A 16,297-nucleotide genomic window follows, 5' to 3' on the forward strand; every position below is an offset into this window, starting at 1 on the left:
TGACGCACATTTTCGCCTCCAGCATCAACAATACCCTTCTCTACCCGGATTGCCTCTGCTTCAGCTGCATTAAGGGACCCTCCAAGACGTAGTTGGGTTTTTTTAGCCCTCCGACGCTTGCTTAGTATCTCATTTGCCGTACGAAGCCCACGGCACTCAGCTTCAACAAGAGCTAGTTTGTGTGCTAACTTGCTAATACCTTTAGCCTGCAAGTCAACTACTTCGTACAAATGGGTTGGTGAGCTATGTTGATGACTAGTAATCCTTTTCTTAAGTGATGCAGAGCTTCGTACGGCGTCATGTGCTGTAGTTGGTGTCTTTGGGTCCCAGGAGCCCTGGCTGCTTGGGCGTGAGTTGGATGGTGTTGGCGTCTTTGGCTTGAAATCCAGCCGGGAAATAACTACTTCTGGGTTAAAAGGGACAAGGCCAGCCTGTCTAAAGCCAGCTCGTACGTTTTCTTCACCCATTGAAGTAAAAAAGGCTGCCTTAAAGGCAGGAAAGAAATCGTCCTTAGTAATGTGCGTAATCTGCATCCGCATCATTTTCTCAATTTCCTTGCCGTACGACGCCTTTAGTGGACTAAAACAGCCAACATCAAGAGGCTGGAGCTCGTGCGATGAATGGGGAGGCATGCAAAGAGCAATAATGCTGTGTTCCTTGCAGTAATCGTCAAACTTGGTGGACTTGTGGCTGTTGTGGCCATCAAGGATTAGGAGCCGGAAAGCACCCTTCGTACGAGACTTTGTGCACTTTTCAAAATGCTGTAGCCAATCTAGGCCAATCTCATTTGTAGTCCATCCATTTTCGCTAGGGTGGACGCGCCATTGGGGTGGGAATTGGCCATTGGTATACCACGAGAGGAGGTGATATTTGCCCTTGACGATGACGTACGGAGGCAGCGCCCAGCCATCTGCACATACGCCCTGAATGACAGAAACCCATTCGCGATTGCCAGGCTGCTTCGTACGAGGCCTTCCCTTACGGTCGGAAGTTGTAACAACCTTTGCGTGCGACAGCATTCCCATCAAGAAGCCTGTCTCATCAAAATTGTAGATATCGTCATCGTGGATTCCGTACTTTGCGATTGTGTTTCGTACGAGGGCAAACCAGGCCTGCACAATTGCAGGATCCTCAGCTAATGCCCTCTGATAGTCGATTCTACGTCGAAAACGCGTCTTTAGTTGTGGTTGACGTCGTACGAAGTTCTCTGCCCATCGGGGTCCAACACGCGTCGCGTCGCGTTCGTCAAGGAGGCAATCAGCCATATCTCGTACGTCGTCAAGTCGCGGTGGAAATCCTCGATCGATTAGGTCAATAACTCGTTCAAGAATCACTGTTTCTTCTAGCTCAGTCATCTTCATTGATTTCGATCGCGTTTCTTGTCGTGGTAGTCGTCCGATGCGTCGGTAGTTAAGGGTTGAGAATGGGATCTTGTAGATAGAGGCTGCTTTTCGTACGGATAGTTTTGGGTCTTTTTGGATAGCTTTAAGTGCAAGAATAATGCGGCTTTCATTTGAGGAGGATTCCATAGTCGTGCGTAGAGGAAAGTTGTTGTAAGGAGGAAAGGTAAGAAAGAAGGGGAAAGTGATCCGCTCACTATGTTGATCCGCTCACTATGCATGTACATTAACTATAATTAGAATATTTAACTGTTAAGCTATATCCTAGTATAGTAATATAGAGTAGTGTCTTATTTATAGTAAACGCCTAACCTACCTCCACCTTAACTATTACAGTAACTTACATCTTTTCCCTTTTACTACATAGACGTTAGTAATTACTATTATAAGGAATTTACCTTTACCTTCTTTTATAGTAATAAATAAAATAATCTTCTTAACTAGAGTATAGAAATAGCTACATAGAGTAGCAGTAAGTTGTAGGTTAGCTATACTCTTTAGTATAGTAGAGTACTTTACTACAAAATGTGTTGAATAGATAATTAATCTCGTCTTAGATAGGTCTACATAAGGCTCCTATTAGTCTATCCTTTTAGAACAATTAAAGACTAAAGAGGACTCTATAGTAAGATGTACATTATTAAAATAAAACATTGTACTACTATTTCTCTATAATTACTTCCTTCTATAGTGCTGTAAATTATCTAATTGTAGACTATAATAGAGACTACTACTTCTTTAGCTACTACTACAACTACTAGGAATAGATGAGGCTGAATCTAAGCCCTTTTGCAAGTAACCCTAACCCTATCCTCCTCCTTCTCCTTTTCCTCCTCCTCCTCTTGCCTCTCTATCTTCTTCTTTAGTATACTTATCTGCGCATCTGCTTACTACACCTGCTGTAACCCTAACTGGTACACATCTACTTACCTCCAGCCCCCTAACCTACCTCCCTATGTTGCGAATTCCCTTCCCTACTGGCTTGCTTACGCTGCGCCTTCTCTAGACAGGCTGCATACGTGGAGGTGTGCATCTCTCTCTCTATCTCCAGGCAAGAACCTCTGTTTTGCTGCAGTATGCGGTGCACCTTACCGCCCTGCTGGGTGCGGTTGGCAGCGCTCGCTCCTGGCTTACGCTCCATCCTCCAATTGGCATAGGGTTACTATTTTGGCAGTTTTGGCGTGGGGTAAATGCGCCGACCCCAGGGTTGCCGTGCATGTGGGGCGCGTTATCCTTATTTATCCTTTGTTTTTTCACGCCGTAATCTGCGAGAATCAGCCTGCGACAATGCACGGACCATGCCCGCCCGTTTTTGCCCGCAACCCTCGACCCTAACCCTGGTATTCTGCCAGAACGCCGCCCGCAATGACGGCTAGGGTTACTATATATATAGAGTGCATTATTCTTATTTATTCTTTATTTTTTTATACTGTAATTTGTAAGAATTAGCCTGCAATAATATACAAACTATACTCTCCTATTTTTGCCTACAATTCTTAACTCTAATTCTAGTATTCTACTAGAATACTACTTGCAATAATAACTAGGGTTACTATATATATAGAGTGCATTATTCTTATTTATTCTTTATTTTTTTATACTGTAATTTGTAAGAATTAGCCTGCAATAATATACAAACTATACTCTCCTATTTTTGCCTACAATTCTTAACTCTAATTCTAGTATTCTACTAGAATACTACTTGCAATAATAACTAGGCTAATAGGCTTAACCTTATTAAGTACTAGATTATATAATTATTTGTAGAGCCTTAAGAAGCTAGTTAAGAAGCTTAGTAAGTAGTTAGTATAGGTTTAAGCTAGTAGTACTAGGCTCTTAACTAGTAGAAATAACTATATATATTCTATAAATAAGGATAACTAAGAGATACTACTAGCTACTAGTACTACTATAGGCATCCAACTTAAGTTTAGAATACTAGTTCTTTAAGATAGAAGTTAAAGCTAATATATTAGTAGTAGCTTCTAGTCCTATATTAACTATAAGGTTAGTAAGTCTCCTTGCTTATTTTAATAATAGCTAATACCCCTATAGCTTAATGCACTAGGCTAGGATACTTTAGGCCTACTAGATATTAAGTCGGACAAATTAGATAATAATAAATACTTGCCTGCAGACGAGACGATATTAACTTGCGAGTCTTATAGAGAGCCCTCGGAATGTAATGGATTCTTATTTGGATACAACTCTGCCCCCTATGCGCCTAATCTTTGCGTGTTCCGGCTGCTGCTATCTCAGATTCTGTTTCTTGTTTCTACATTCGCGGAAAACGTTAATTTTTGCTTACAGATTGTGCACTTGCCGACCCTCTACAATATTATAGGTCGCATGCGCGCGACGAATACACTAGGTGTGACCGCTGCTGAAGAAGCCTTGATGTTCTCGGTGTATTATGCGGCGATTACCTCTATGGATGAGAAAGAAGTATGTTAACTTTGTGGTTCGCCTTCAACCCTACGCACAAACACAAACTCACAGTTGCAATCGTTAAGATAGTGGCAAGCTTTGAGACCACTAAGGCAGAGTTGGGTTACAAGTTCCGCCTTGGGTTGGAGAGCGCGTTAGCAGAGGCCGACTTCGTCCGTCTCCCCGACGTAACCCTGGTTCAAGCCTTTGTCATCTTCCTCTGTCTCGCCCGTCGCCACGACAGCCCGAGGTATGTCTGGATGATGACGGGCCTCGCCATCCGGATGGGGCACGCCATCGGGCTGCACCGAGATGGCTCTCATTTCGACCATCTGTCTCCCTACGAGGTGGAAATTCGACGGAGGGTCTGGTGGTCGCTCTGCCTAGTGGACATACGGGCGTCCGAGGACCAAGGAACGGAGTTCACCATTGGCGACGGCTCGTTTGACACCAAGATGCCCCTCAACGTCAACGATGAGGATCTTCGCCCAGGTAAGACGGACGCAATAGTGGAGCGTCAATACGACACTGATATGTCTTTCGCCTTGGGGTCGTTCCGGACATGCCGCGTAACGAGACAGATCATGGCCGCGAAAATTGCCGACGGCGGACCAGACGTGGAAAAGCAGAACCAGCTGCTGGACGCCTTTCGGGACGACATTGAGAAATGGGGTTTCAGTCACCACGTCAGGGATTTCCAGACCATGTCGTACTGGGTCGGCATCACTGTGACGCACCTCGTCATATCCAAGCTGGCACTGTTCATCCACCTCCCGGTGCTCTTCTCCTCGCCGAGCGAACTCTTCTCCGACGAGAACCGGAACAAATTGCTTGTGGCCGCGATCGAGGTTGCAGAGTTCAACCACGCCCTCAACGCCGAGGCTGCAAGTCGCCAGTGGCGCTGGATCATTGAGACCTACACCCACTGGCATGCCATCGTCTATCTATTGATCGAGACGTCCCGCCGCCCATGGTCGCCGGTCATCGAGCGGGCCTGGGTCGCCCTGCACAGCAAGTGGCTGATTCCAGCGCAATTCAAAACGGATAATTGCCTGCACGTTTGGATCCCTCTTCGCAAACTCATGACCCGGGCTTGTAAGCACCGAGAGTCAGAGCTGCAGCGGCTACGGGGAGACAAAGCCGCTATCGAACAGTTGCGGGGACAGGACAAACACTTTCCTATCCCTACCAGCCCTGGGCCGTTTAAGGAAGGCAGCAGTGAGGCGCTTTTTGTTCGTCATTGGGAAAGCCTCATCCAAAATCAAGCACCGCCCGGGAGCGGAGACCTGACTACTGAACACATGAGAAACGCCAGTCCCTCGAGCTCTACAAGCGGGCCGCATAATGGATTGCAGGAAATGAGGTCGCACCCTGCGGCAGAAGAACTAAATACGTCCCGACTGAGGGAGTATAGGTCGTCCTCGTGGCCGGCGCATGTCGAATCAGCCACGGGCTCTCCATCTGGGTCTGCGTCGGGATTAGGGGGGCAAGTGCCTCATGATACAGGATTCATGCTGCCTGCGGATTGGCTAGATGGGAATTTGACGGGCTTGGAATTCACACAAGGAATGTGGGATGAAACGGACCCGGCGTCGGAGAATTCGGTCGACGCTGATGTCGATATGGATACAGAGGATGGCATAGACTGGAATGCTTGGCTGGATTCCACCAAGTTTCTACTTTGACTCTTATTGCGGCAATCGGGGGATTTTGTCAACCATAATACACTTAAACCTTCCGTCTTTAGTCTTTACACCTTTCGACTGTTCAGCCCCTTTAGTCGCGTAATGCTATCTATCTTATCCTAACAGTTATATACCTTGGAGGTTAGGGATAAAACATCTTCGGGTCTCGAGCAGCTTATACAATGTAATATAGAAAAAGGCACGAAAACGGGCACTTAAGGAAAGAATTAATCTAGCAAAAGCGATTTCCATCTTATTATATCTTGAGACTCCATCCGTCCAACCGGCTCAATAATAATAACAATGCACAATTTAACTTGAATACCCCCTATTTTACCTACCCTGCATTTAAACTACAGTATCTACAGCTTGACCCTACTACAATTATAAGAGCTCTTTACTCTAAAACAAAGCAACCCGACAGAATAGACAGCTTTCTTACACCCCGACACGATTGTAACGAACACGGGGCAACAGGCGTGGCCACCGCCTCTAGGGCCATGCTGGGAATGGATATAAGCTCCGGCGAGATGAAGGACAGCCATGGCACTTTGGGCGGGAGCATGGGCATGATGATGATGACTATCTTCTAGACTAACACGAAGAATCCTCTTTACACCGAGACTTGGACTCCTACTACTGTAGGGACCTCTGCTACTATATGCATTTACCTTATCCTCCTTGCCTTTGCCTTCTGCAGCATGTTGGCTCTAAAGTCTATTCAGGAGAAGCGATGGATAGACAAGAACTTTAAGCGCTGCTATGCTAGCATTAACGAGAAGCTGGGCATGGTCAAGCAGATAGTGCTTTTGAAAAACGGCGTCAAGCGATACGTCACCGTCGTCCAGCAGCAGCAGGATATCTAGCGTATGTGGAGATTCGCTGTCGATTCTATCCGAGCTTTGATTGACACTTTGAGTACTGACGTTAGCTATCTAATATATGTCTTTGCTTTTGTAGATATGTCGACAAAAAACTTAATTGCGTTTGTAGCATGCTGGCTCTTATAACTATAAGCGTTGGCTACTTCTTCTCTGTGCTTGGCGGTGTCTTCCTGGGCAGTCTTGCCTTTAGTTGCTTTGCTACGAAAGGCGAGCACTAGAGAGTCTCGGGTCGTTGCGATGAGAAGCCCGACAGTATTGCTCCCTCCCTTTCTCTCCCCCTCTTCATGCTATAGGATGGACTTGGATGCCTTTAAGGAAAGACTTCCATAGGTCTTCAGCAATTAAGTTTGTGATTACCCTCTAGAGACCTGCATATAGAAATGTCTTCTTACCCTGCTGTTTGCGCTAGGCGTTACTTTATGCTGCGTTAGTCACTCACTAAATTCAGGTTGTAATACCTAATAGGGAACACAGGCTGTAGGTAGGGGTCACTGGAGGGGCATTGGGGGGGCACTAGCGCTCTAATAAAAGGATGTAGAGGATTATCTGGCTGTAAGGAGAAGATATAAGTAGAGGAGGCAAGCTCCTCTGCCTATCTGGAGGGGGAAGGCAGGTTGAAATAATACAACTAACTGTCCCCTTCCTACCTGTCAGCGACTCTACTACTCTATGCGAACCCAGCCTATAACATCCTGTCACTAATACCCAACTACTGCAGTACTGGTGCATGCATAAAAAGGTGTTCTAAGATAAAATCATTAGCTAGGGAACATAAGTACATTAATAGTACAGTAGAGTAACTTACTCCTTCCTCCTGTCTGGAAGGCCCTAAGGACCGCTCAAATCCTAGACTTTTACAGATAGTATCTAGTCTTCCCTGCACTCCCTCACCAAAACACTTGCAAGGATCGCCAGTGCAGAACGGTTGACTCTCACTACATTTCTGGGCAGTGACGCAAACTGCTAGTAGGAGAGTAGTATAGAGAAACGAGACGTGCATGTTGTCTAACGATTTCTTTATGTAGAAGCTAAAATTGGGTTTTTAATGATATTGGTAGATTACTGGAAATATAAGACTGAATGATAAAGAAATTCTAGTTTAGCAAACTATTAGAAAGTATTTATGGAACTCTTTGCAGTATTACTAATGTAAGTCTTAGTAGTATTGAATTTATTCTGTAAATTAGACTCCTACTAGGTAGGCTTGTCTAGAATATCTAAAACTATCTCTACAATTCAAACTTTTAAGTGTTGCAGTAGTAGCCTTAGAGAAGGGTAGGAACATGACTAGCAGTAAAAGGAGGCGCATGAAATGTAGGATTTGTACTCAGTAGGTCTTTTATACTGGCGCTTTAGCCTTTATAAACCCTCTAATGGCAATTCATATTAGTATTCAGTACTAGTTTAGGGTATATAACGACTTTAAGGTTAGTAAGAAACTATTCTACAATGCAAGAGAAGTTACTAGAGAGCTAGTAAAGCTTAACTAACTTATTTAGTATTATTATCCACTAAGAACTAAAATTATATTAGTGTTCTAGAATGTCTACTCTTAACTTAACATCTAGTACCCACTTATGCCCCCCCTCTCTCAGCACTCTAAAAATGAAACCGTCCCTTTGTAACCTTAGACTTCAACTAATTACTGCCCTCTTCTAGATGCTACTACAATACAGCTTTCAGCTCTACTAGGTAAATCAGACTTATTAGATCCATCTGTGATATCCTTTTTTCGCCTGCCTAGCTAGTATGTACTGGTTGCCTGATGAAAATCGGTTGGTAGAAAGGTCGGCATGGCTACAACAGGGGCCGTGCGATCCCGGATGCAGTCGGAGTGTAGATGGTTGACTCGGCACAGCTCAGCACGACGAAGTGGGGCCGGACAACATGCGGCCGGCGCGATCGGGCTGAACCTGACTGAGGTAAGGTTCACAAAAGACTCGCGGCGATGCCGGGCTCAGAAGCCATCACCGATTGTCTACCTATACTGTGTGTAAGTGAATAATTACTAAGAAGCTGATTTACAGATGTTATTGCCATTGACGACTTTATCACCGCCCGGCGATCCTATGAACATGACGCTGCTATACAATATCGTTGTCCTAAAGTTCTTATCCGATTTCTAGAGGGACTAAACAGCATCTATCCTCTCCATACAGAGCTTTCCTCGTCCTCTCCTATTGCTGTCAACGCTAAGCTGTGCCAAACTAGCTGGCGCTTTGTAAATCGATCATCCTAAGCCGCCCAACCAGGAATAAAATTTTCACCAACAGGTCACTAGTCTTGGCCCCTCCAGCTTATCTTTGCATCACTTGTATTGCAGAAGCAAGCCCTAGCTAAGAAACAAATTGGAGCTATTAGGCTACTTTTCTCGTTTCTTCTTACAATCACCTTATTGGAATAATGAAACGTCCTTCCTGCCGACGCAGCAGTCCCGCACTAAACATGCATTTTAGTCCAGTACGACACCATTCAACATTTAAACTTTCCACAGTGTGCTATATTCCACGCCCACACATTATTAGTATGATCATGCTCTTTTGGATACCATGCAATAGGTTTATAGCCAGGTTTTTTAATACTGTTAATATGTTAGAAATCCTTCTTATATCTAATCGAGAATAATAGAAATAGATAAGAGTAAAAGGAAGCTCTGCCTAAGTATCAAGGCTTCTGAAAATCTAAAGACCTATAAGGTTGCTGAAAACGTACTGAATAGGGTTGCCTATATGCTTATTGGCAGGGAGCGCATAGCATCCAGGCTTGGTTGTAAAGGGAAGAGCGAGAAGGAGGACGAAGATGTTTGTAAAGTACATAGTATTTTTGTCTGCTTCTTTAATACTAAGGATTTGCGTATAGGAGACAGTCAATTTTGAAAATCAGTATCTCTAGAGCTATTTATACTTCTTTAAGTTAGTAAAGTATGCATAAGGAATATCTCTCTAGCAGGCTTAGAAGATGTTTAGAGAATTATGTATCTATTACTACATTGTTTAGACTTCTTGAAGTTAGTAAAGTGTAATAGTAAAGTTTTATACTAGTAGGCTAGGAAGATGCTTTTAGAAGGGTGGAGAAGATGCCTTAAGAACTTAGCTTTACTAGAGTCTCTAAGGTAGTGTAAGAAAACCTAGGATACCCTCGCTTTAGTATAACTAACCTAATACATTCATTACTCACTAAATAGTATAGTCAGCCTAGGATTGCCCTACAAGAGATAAATGCTACTTATTTACATAGCTCTACTGCAGGTCTAGCAGATTACTCTAAGTAATACAACTACACTTATCTATATTCATTATACTACTGCTAATTATACTAAAAGTATATTAAACGGCCTATAAGGCGACAATGTATAAGTAGGGACTACTATATACATCCCTTTAGACAGCAGCAGGAAGGCTAGCAGCAGAAGGGTAGATAAGGGCTGCAGACAGCATTTTAGGCATCTCCGTCTCCCGCCTATACCTAGTCTTAGACCTAACCTGCATAGCCTGTCCAGTCCCCTCACTTTACTTTTTAATCTGGAAATTAACACCAGGATTAACAGCCAGTCCCAGGGGCAGGAGATACAGTTCCATGCACCTATCAACGTTTGCAACTGCAGTAGTTTAAAAGCCTAAGAAGAGGGGGGAACTAACCTAATCAGACAGAATGTAAGGATTACCTATTCGTTAGAGTTACAAAGGTAATACAACAAACTCCGCTAGGTAGAGAGTGTATTAAAGGAGCCGGGACCCTTCACAATGGAAAGGTAGGGGTCAATGTAGGTCTTTTTGTTGTGAAGTTCGCGCAGCTGATACGTGTCTTGTTCGCAAAGTGAAAGACGAAACTACGGTTGCCAAAGAAGGAGCCGGGACCCTCCACAATGGAAAGGTAGGGGTCAATGTAGGTCTTTTCGTTGTCGGCGATTACAGTACCATACTTGCCACTCAGGTCACCGACCTGGCAGGTCTCAGGCTTGGACACATTGCATGGCGTGGCCTCGCCGCGAATAAAGGGGTCGAGATGAGCTAGAGTCTTTGTGCAGTTGCCATCCTGCGGTACAGGGTTGACGTGGAGGTGGTAGGCTGATAGATGTTAGATTGATACTGCATATAAAAGCAAATAGGTTATCGCTTACTGAATGGGCCGCCCTCCTTAGGCAAGTTCGAGAACTTAACCTTGAACTTGACACCCTTGCCGCCTGTGGCCGTTGAGGCAATGATGGAGCCTCGAACGTTGCCGTTCAACGAACCTGCCTTGTAGAAAAGCTGGCCGGGAAGCACTGCCTCGTACACAACACCAGCTGGGTTGGTGGCAATAGTGGCATCGCCGAGTTCCTACGTGAGAGCATGTTAGTCAGCATACGCCATTTCGTGGTTTCTAGGGGATTCATACGCCGGTGCTTTGAGATGCTACGCGGCCAACAGCTGCGGCAGCGATGATAAAGGTGATGGAGGAAATCCTCATGTTGCTATGCTAAGATACTCTGGGGGTGCTGAGGAGGGCTGAGATCGTGTAGTGCATCAATGCGCTGATCAAGGGCGGGGTTACAAGGTGCAGAGGAAACACAAGGGGCTGTGCAGCAATGATAGAGGGGGATTGGGGTATTATTTCAAGTTTCTAAAAAGTCATCTCACTCATCCCCGCGCTTGAGAATGGCTTCTGCAGTATTCTTCCACTCACTGCTTGGCGTACCGCCTTCAACGGCATCCACGACCGACAGAACCTCCTGTGCGCGACAGGATACAGGAAGGTTGTTCTGACTGGATGTATGGTATGCCAACCTTGTCCATTGTATCATCCCTCTCGGAGCAATGGGTTTGAAAAGTACATTACATCTCTGATTAGATTTTACAGGCCCGCGTATGCATCATCACCACAGCTCGCCAGGCTGCCAAGCAAGGATAGGATGCCATCATTGCCGAGGAGGCGGTCGACACAAGGGACGTCCCGGGTTCAAGTGCAGAAAAGTTAAATAAAGCCTCCCTCAACACAATTGCCGACGCTTTTAGAACTTTGATTCAATGAAATGGGATCCAGTAGCCGTATCTGAGGATGCCCTGGCAGCGATTTAACAATTGATTCGAAGGATGGGCTTGGAATTAGACGCCTGTGCTACCAGAAACTCTGATTTGAACATTAGTAGACTTGAGACTTGCATAAAACCTTCCAGGATGAGTTCGGGATGGTCTCAGGCATGCTTCTTTCAGTATTTGAAATATTTTTATGAAGCAATCATTCTTCGACTAACACAGAGGCATCTATCTAGGTTGAATTCTGTAACAGCTAGCACCCTGACGCCTTAGACTAGTGCCACTAGACCTGACGTTAGTCCGAGCTAACTCGTTCCAGCATCATTACCCGCCAAGCACTAAAACCTTCCAAGGGTTGACTTTTACAGGGTCTTCTGCAAACAAGGTGATTAAACCTAATGATAGTCAACTAGATCCGGTAGGCTTCGGAACTTCAGAACCTTTCGATATCTTCCTTCCTATGTATTTTCAATAATCCATCCCTGTTGCACCTCCATGTCGGTTGATGATCCTAGAGCACTTTGTAAGCGTTCTTGTAGGCTGCGTTCTTTTCTACACCCCTGTTGAGATGCACTGACCTACGCAGAACCAATATCACAATTTCGTTTCCAAACTGCCGGACTTATCTAAGGTAACTTTCAAGATTGCGGCATCGCACCAACGCCAGCGCTGCCGTCAAAGCCATTGAATCAAATAACGCCAAGATTTAGCTGATGTGACTGCCTCTTCGCCAGTGTTAGTTAATTTAGCTTCTTAGCCAATAAATCAAATTAAATCCAGAAAGCACGTGACTAAGCAGCACTAGCACCGATTACCTAATTAATATATAAGTAAATCTACCTATAACTGCTACGAGTGAGCCAACCTCAAAACTAATAGGTATAATATTCCCCTTTAGCTAATTCTTATCAGCTGCAACTGAAATATTATCTAGGGCTCTATTGAGTGTCTTTGTGACGTCAGGGTCAACTTAGCAGTACTAAACGCCCTCTAATAGTCAGAAGCTATAGCTGGGATTGCGACTACATTAAGGGCTAGCTTGCTGAGCAGGGGCTACTTGGACTGGCGGTCTCTCCACTACTTGATAGGATTCTCTGTAGGTTGAGGAGGTTGCCTGAGGTACATCTTAAGCTTATCTTTCTGTTGAGACGTCTTGCAAATACCTCTACTCTGTACCTGTTGCTTGAAGTGACTGTCTATGTGGGTTGGCAGTGTGACCTTAAGAACAGACCTAGAGTTATCAGAGAGTTCCTCTTACAGTTTAAGTAGTCTCTGGGTCCTTTCTTTGCGTTGCGAGCCCTTTCGTCCCAGACTGCCTCAGAGTATAAGATACTTAATGAAGGGTGTAGAATGACAGAAGCAGCAAACAGGGGAGGCTCCTCCAGCTTTGTGTAGTAAGAGGGCTCCTTCTTAGACTAACTCAGCTGAAGTACGGAGGTGCTCTTAGTTTTTAGATAAAAGGCCCCGAAATCGGGCAGTACGTTTGACTTAAGTGCTCTCTCACCTGTTGCGGAATAAGAGATGCCTGATGAGGCTGGGTGTAGCCGCTACGTGACAATTGAAAGGGACGCCCTGACCGAGTCTGTGATGGTTGGGAGTCTTCCTTAGCAGTCAGGTCAATTGTAAACTCTTCTTCCTGCTGAACAGGATAGAGAACAGATTTATTCAGATTCTTCTGATCCTCAAGGACTTCTTTTACGAGAAGGTCTTACTAATCTTCTACAACAGCGTCAGCCTTCGGCCTGTAATGGCGGGTGCACATTTTGTTGCATGGGTATGCTGGTCAATGATCAGGTATTGTTCCTTTCCTAACAAGGCAAGTTTTCCACTGCTCCGTGGGCTCCCTAGTCCATAACGAGGGGCTCAATAAACATCGAGTCAGGTGCTCGTAAGAGAAGTATTGAAACAAGCTGCGGAGGGTCGCCTTTGTTTTTCAAGTTCAATGGCTTTTGTGTGCACCGCACTCCAGTCTCTTAGATTTCGACCAGTTCAGTCTTTTGCTTAGATCACTGGAGTGCAACTCTTGTTTCGCGATGAGCGTCAAACCATAAGCAACAAACACAACCGAGGTAGGTTTGTCTTTAGAGTAAAAGCATCTCATCTCGGTCTAACACATGGTATTACAGAGTCAGGCACCATGCGGCCCAATGAACATACGATCAACACTACCGAGCAAACATCAATTCTACGCCCAAGATCAAACACAGCTACGTCGAATCCAACCGGCAAACATGGATTTGCGTCTGCTACAAGAAAGCAAAGCTGAGCTCCAAGAGGCCATTCTTTTGATTCGGTTTTCGTTGCCCGTCATTGCTGCATATCTCGTGCAAAACTCATTCCAAACCATATCAATGATGCTTGTTGGGCAGTTCTATCCCGAAAGTCTATCAGTTGCTGCCTTCTCGTACATGTTTAGCACATGCACTGGGTGGCTTATTGGAATGGGCGGCTTGACTGCTCTCGATACCCTGGCTTCAACTGCCTTTACTGGCTGTGACAAGCACTACACCGGCATTTTGCTACAGAGAGCCACGATTGTTCTCTCGTTGCTTTATATCCCGGTAGCCGTCATCTGGGTGTATGCTGAACCCCTTTTCGTTGCTCTTGGACAAGACAAAGTACTGTCGCATGAGTCGGCCAGGTTCTTGACGCATCTTATCCCTGGTGGTCTTGGATAAATCTACTTTGAGATTCTCAAGAAGTATTTGCAAGCTCAGGGGATGGTGCAGCCGGCAACTTACATTCTTCTCATCACTTCCCCGATCAGCGCTGCCCTTTACTACTGGTTCATTCAATTTTCAGACTTTGGTGTGATGGGAGCTCCTGTAGCAACTGACATCGGCTTTTGGCTGTCCTTTTTTGGCCTTCTCAGTTACACACGCTTCGTGAAGGGATACGAGTGCTGGAGCGGTTGGAACAGGCGTTGTCTTGAGAAACTGCCAGCCTTTGCCCGTCTTGCCTGCTTCGGATTTGTCCATTTGGGCACAGAGTTCTGGGCATTCGAGATTGTCGCCCTTGTGGCTGGTCGTCTGGGGCCGTTGTCTTTGGCGTCGCAGAGCGTTCTCATGACTGCAGACCAAGTCCTTGTTACCATCCCCTTTGGCATCGGCGTAGCAACCAGTATCAGAGTCGGCGGGCTGCTTGGCCTTAGAGACAAAACCACTATCATCAGGTCCGTCATAGTAGCAATCTTCTTGACCTTAGGGGTGGCTACTTCTGTCATGATCGTGTTGATTGCCAGCAGATCTCGATTTGCTGCCATCTTCACACCTGACGAGACGGCGATTTCGTACACAGCACGGATACTGCCATGGGTAGGCCTTTTCCAGATATTCGACGGGCTCAACGGGAGCTGTGGAGGATCACTTCGTGGGATAGGAAAGCAAAACTTGGGCGCTACTATCAACGGTGTAACGTCGGGCACCCACTTATGGGCACCCCCCACATTTGGGCACCCCAAAAATGCCTCAACACCATGACCAGCCTCCTCATTCCTCCCACCTCCAACCATCACAACAATTACAATACTTATCCAAACAACTTCATTTTTTGGGAATACCTTCTTCTATACCTTATGGTCCAATACACTGAAGATGAGGTCCAGCAAGCGATTGAAGCCATCAGCAACGGCATGGCCATAAAGAGGGCAGGCATTGTGTATGGCATTCCAAGATCAACCCTTCAGCATCGACTTAATGGCAAGCAGGCCAGAAAAGCTGCGTTTTCTGACCTTCAGAGGCTTTCCCCTGATCAGGAGCATAAGCTGGCTGAATGGATTCGCATTCAACATGCCCTTGGAGTTGCCCCAACCCATCTGCAAGTGAAGCTATTCGCAGAAAGGATCCTCCATGCTATGGGAGACACAGAGCCCATAGGAAAGGGCTGGGTTTCTGCCTTCATGAGGAGAAATCCTTCAGTCAAGGTTCAGAGAAGTCGCCCTATCGATTCTAGACGTGTTAATGGGGCATCTACTGAGGTCATCAGGGACTGGTTCAAACTCCTTGCCATACCAGAGATCATCAGCATCAAACCAGCCAATAGATACAACATGGATGAGACTGGTATCCTTGAGGGCCAGGGATCTAATGGGCTGGTGCTGGGCATGTCTGAGACGAAGTCTGTCCGCAAGAAACAGCCTGGGTCAAGGGCATGGGTATCTGTTATCGAATGCATCTCTGCCCTGGGCCATGCCCTTGATCCCCTCATTATATATAAGGGCAAGACAGTCCAGCAGCAGTGGTTTCCTCTAGATCTTGGCCCTTATGAAGGATGGCAATTTACTGCAACAGAGAATGGATGGACTACAGACGACACTGCAGTTGAATGGCTGCAGAAGGTCTTCCTCCCTCAGACTGTCCCTCAGACTGCCTCCCAGGGCAAGGAGGGCAAGGATGAGGCTAGACTATTGATTGTTGATGGCCATGGGAGTCACACAACGACGGAATTTATGTGGATATGTTATATTAATAACGTCTACCTCCTATTCCTTCCACCACATACCTCCCATGTCCTCCAGCCACTAGACCAGTCAGTCTTCAGCCCTGTGAAGGTGGCCTATAGGAAGGAGCTTGGATATCTCAGTCACTGGAATGACTCTACTGTTATAGGCAAGAGAAGCTTCCTTGGATGTTATCAAAAGGCTCGTCTGGCAGGCCTGACGATGCAGAACATCAGAAGTGGATGGAAATGGACTGGCCTATGGCCTGTTTCTATAGCAAAGCCCCTTATGAGCAAGTTGCTGCTCCCATCAACACCAAGGGCATCAGATCAGGCCAGCAAAGGGCAGTCTGGAGGCCAGGGAGATAAAGAATGGGCATCTGCGTCATCTGCAGTAGTATGGTCGACGCCAAGGAAGATGAAGGACCTGGCTGGGCAACTGAAGCTAT

The 16,297-nt window shown here is 45.8% G+C and overlaps 7 protein-coding genes across 7 annotated transcripts; 4 read left to right on the forward strand and 3 right to left on the reverse strand.

Annotated features, from left to right (window-relative positions):
• Nucleotides 1-3,847: 3,847 nt before the first annotated feature.
• On the forward strand, nucleotides 3,848-5,117 carry CH63R_13444 (Fungal specific transcription factor; the record flags this gene model as incomplete). Its single annotated transcript, XM_018308418.1, has 2 exons — nucleotides 3,848-4,922; nucleotides 5,020-5,117. The coding sequence occupies 2 exons, from the start codon at nucleotides 3,848-3,850 to the stop codon at nucleotides 5,115-5,117; spliced, it is 1,173 nt and encodes a 390-aa protein (XP_018150736.1).
• Nucleotides 5,118-8,868: 3,751 nt separating this feature from the next.
• Nucleotides 8,869-9,212, reverse strand: CH63R_13445 (EC3 protein; the record flags this gene model as incomplete). The annotated part of the gene is made up of 2 exons (XM_018308419.1): nucleotides 8,869-8,977; nucleotides 9,109-9,212. 2 exons carry the CDS (start codon nucleotides 9,210-9,212, stop codon nucleotides 8,869-8,871), a joined length of 213 nt encoding a protein of 70 aa, XP_018150737.1.
• Nucleotides 9,213-10,134: 922 nt separating this feature from the next.
• On the reverse strand, nucleotides 10,135-10,845 carry CH63R_13446 (Superoxide dismutase; the record flags this gene model as incomplete). Its single annotated transcript, XM_018308420.1, has 3 exons — nucleotides 10,135-10,463; nucleotides 10,517-10,715; nucleotides 10,774-10,845. The coding sequence occupies 3 exons, from the start codon at nucleotides 10,843-10,845 to the stop codon at nucleotides 10,135-10,137; spliced, it is 600 nt and encodes a 199-aa protein (XP_018150738.1).
• A 188-nt stretch (nucleotides 10,846-11,033) lies between these two features.
• On the forward strand, nucleotides 11,034-11,141 carry CH63R_13447 (uncharacterized protein; the record flags this gene model as incomplete). The annotated part of the gene is made up of 1 exon (XM_018308421.1): nucleotides 11,034-11,141. The coding sequence occupies one exon, from the start codon at nucleotides 11,034-11,036 to the stop codon at nucleotides 11,139-11,141; it is 108 nt and encodes a 35-aa protein (XP_018150739.1).
• An 8-nt stretch (nucleotides 11,142-11,149) lies between these two features.
• Nucleotides 11,150-11,406, forward strand: CH63R_13448 (Isochorismatase hydrolase; the record flags this gene model as incomplete). Its single annotated transcript, XM_018308422.1, has 2 exons — nucleotides 11,150-11,152; nucleotides 11,287-11,406. 2 exons carry the CDS (start codon nucleotides 11,150-11,152, stop codon nucleotides 11,404-11,406), a joined length of 123 nt encoding a protein of 40 aa, XP_018150740.1.
• A 1,526-nt stretch (nucleotides 11,407-12,932) lies between these two features.
• CH63R_13449 (MatE family transporter) lies at nucleotides 12,933-14,089 on the forward strand (the record flags this gene model as incomplete). The annotated part of the gene is made up of 3 exons (XM_018308423.1): nucleotides 12,933-12,991; nucleotides 13,059-13,185; nucleotides 13,538-14,089. 3 exons carry the CDS (start codon nucleotides 12,933-12,935, stop codon nucleotides 14,087-14,089), a joined length of 738 nt encoding a protein of 245 aa, XP_018150741.1.
• A 120-nt stretch (nucleotides 14,090-14,209) lies between these two features.
• Nucleotides 14,210-14,634, reverse strand: CH63R_13450 (uncharacterized protein; the record flags this gene model as incomplete). Its single annotated transcript, XM_018308424.1, has 2 exons — nucleotides 14,210-14,557; nucleotides 14,611-14,634. The coding sequence occupies 2 exons, from the start codon at nucleotides 14,632-14,634 to the stop codon at nucleotides 14,210-14,212; spliced, it is 372 nt and encodes a 123-aa protein (XP_018150742.1).
• Between the last annotated feature and the right edge of the window lie 1,663 nt (nucleotides 14,635-16,297).

Source organism: Colletotrichum higginsianum, chromosome 10 (genome assembly GCF_001672515.1).
Source record: "Colletotrichum higginsianum IMI 349063 chromosome 10, whole genome shotgun sequence".
Classification (NCBI taxonomy): Eukaryota; Fungi; Ascomycota; class Sordariomycetes; order Glomerellales; family Glomerellaceae; genus Colletotrichum; species Colletotrichum higginsianum.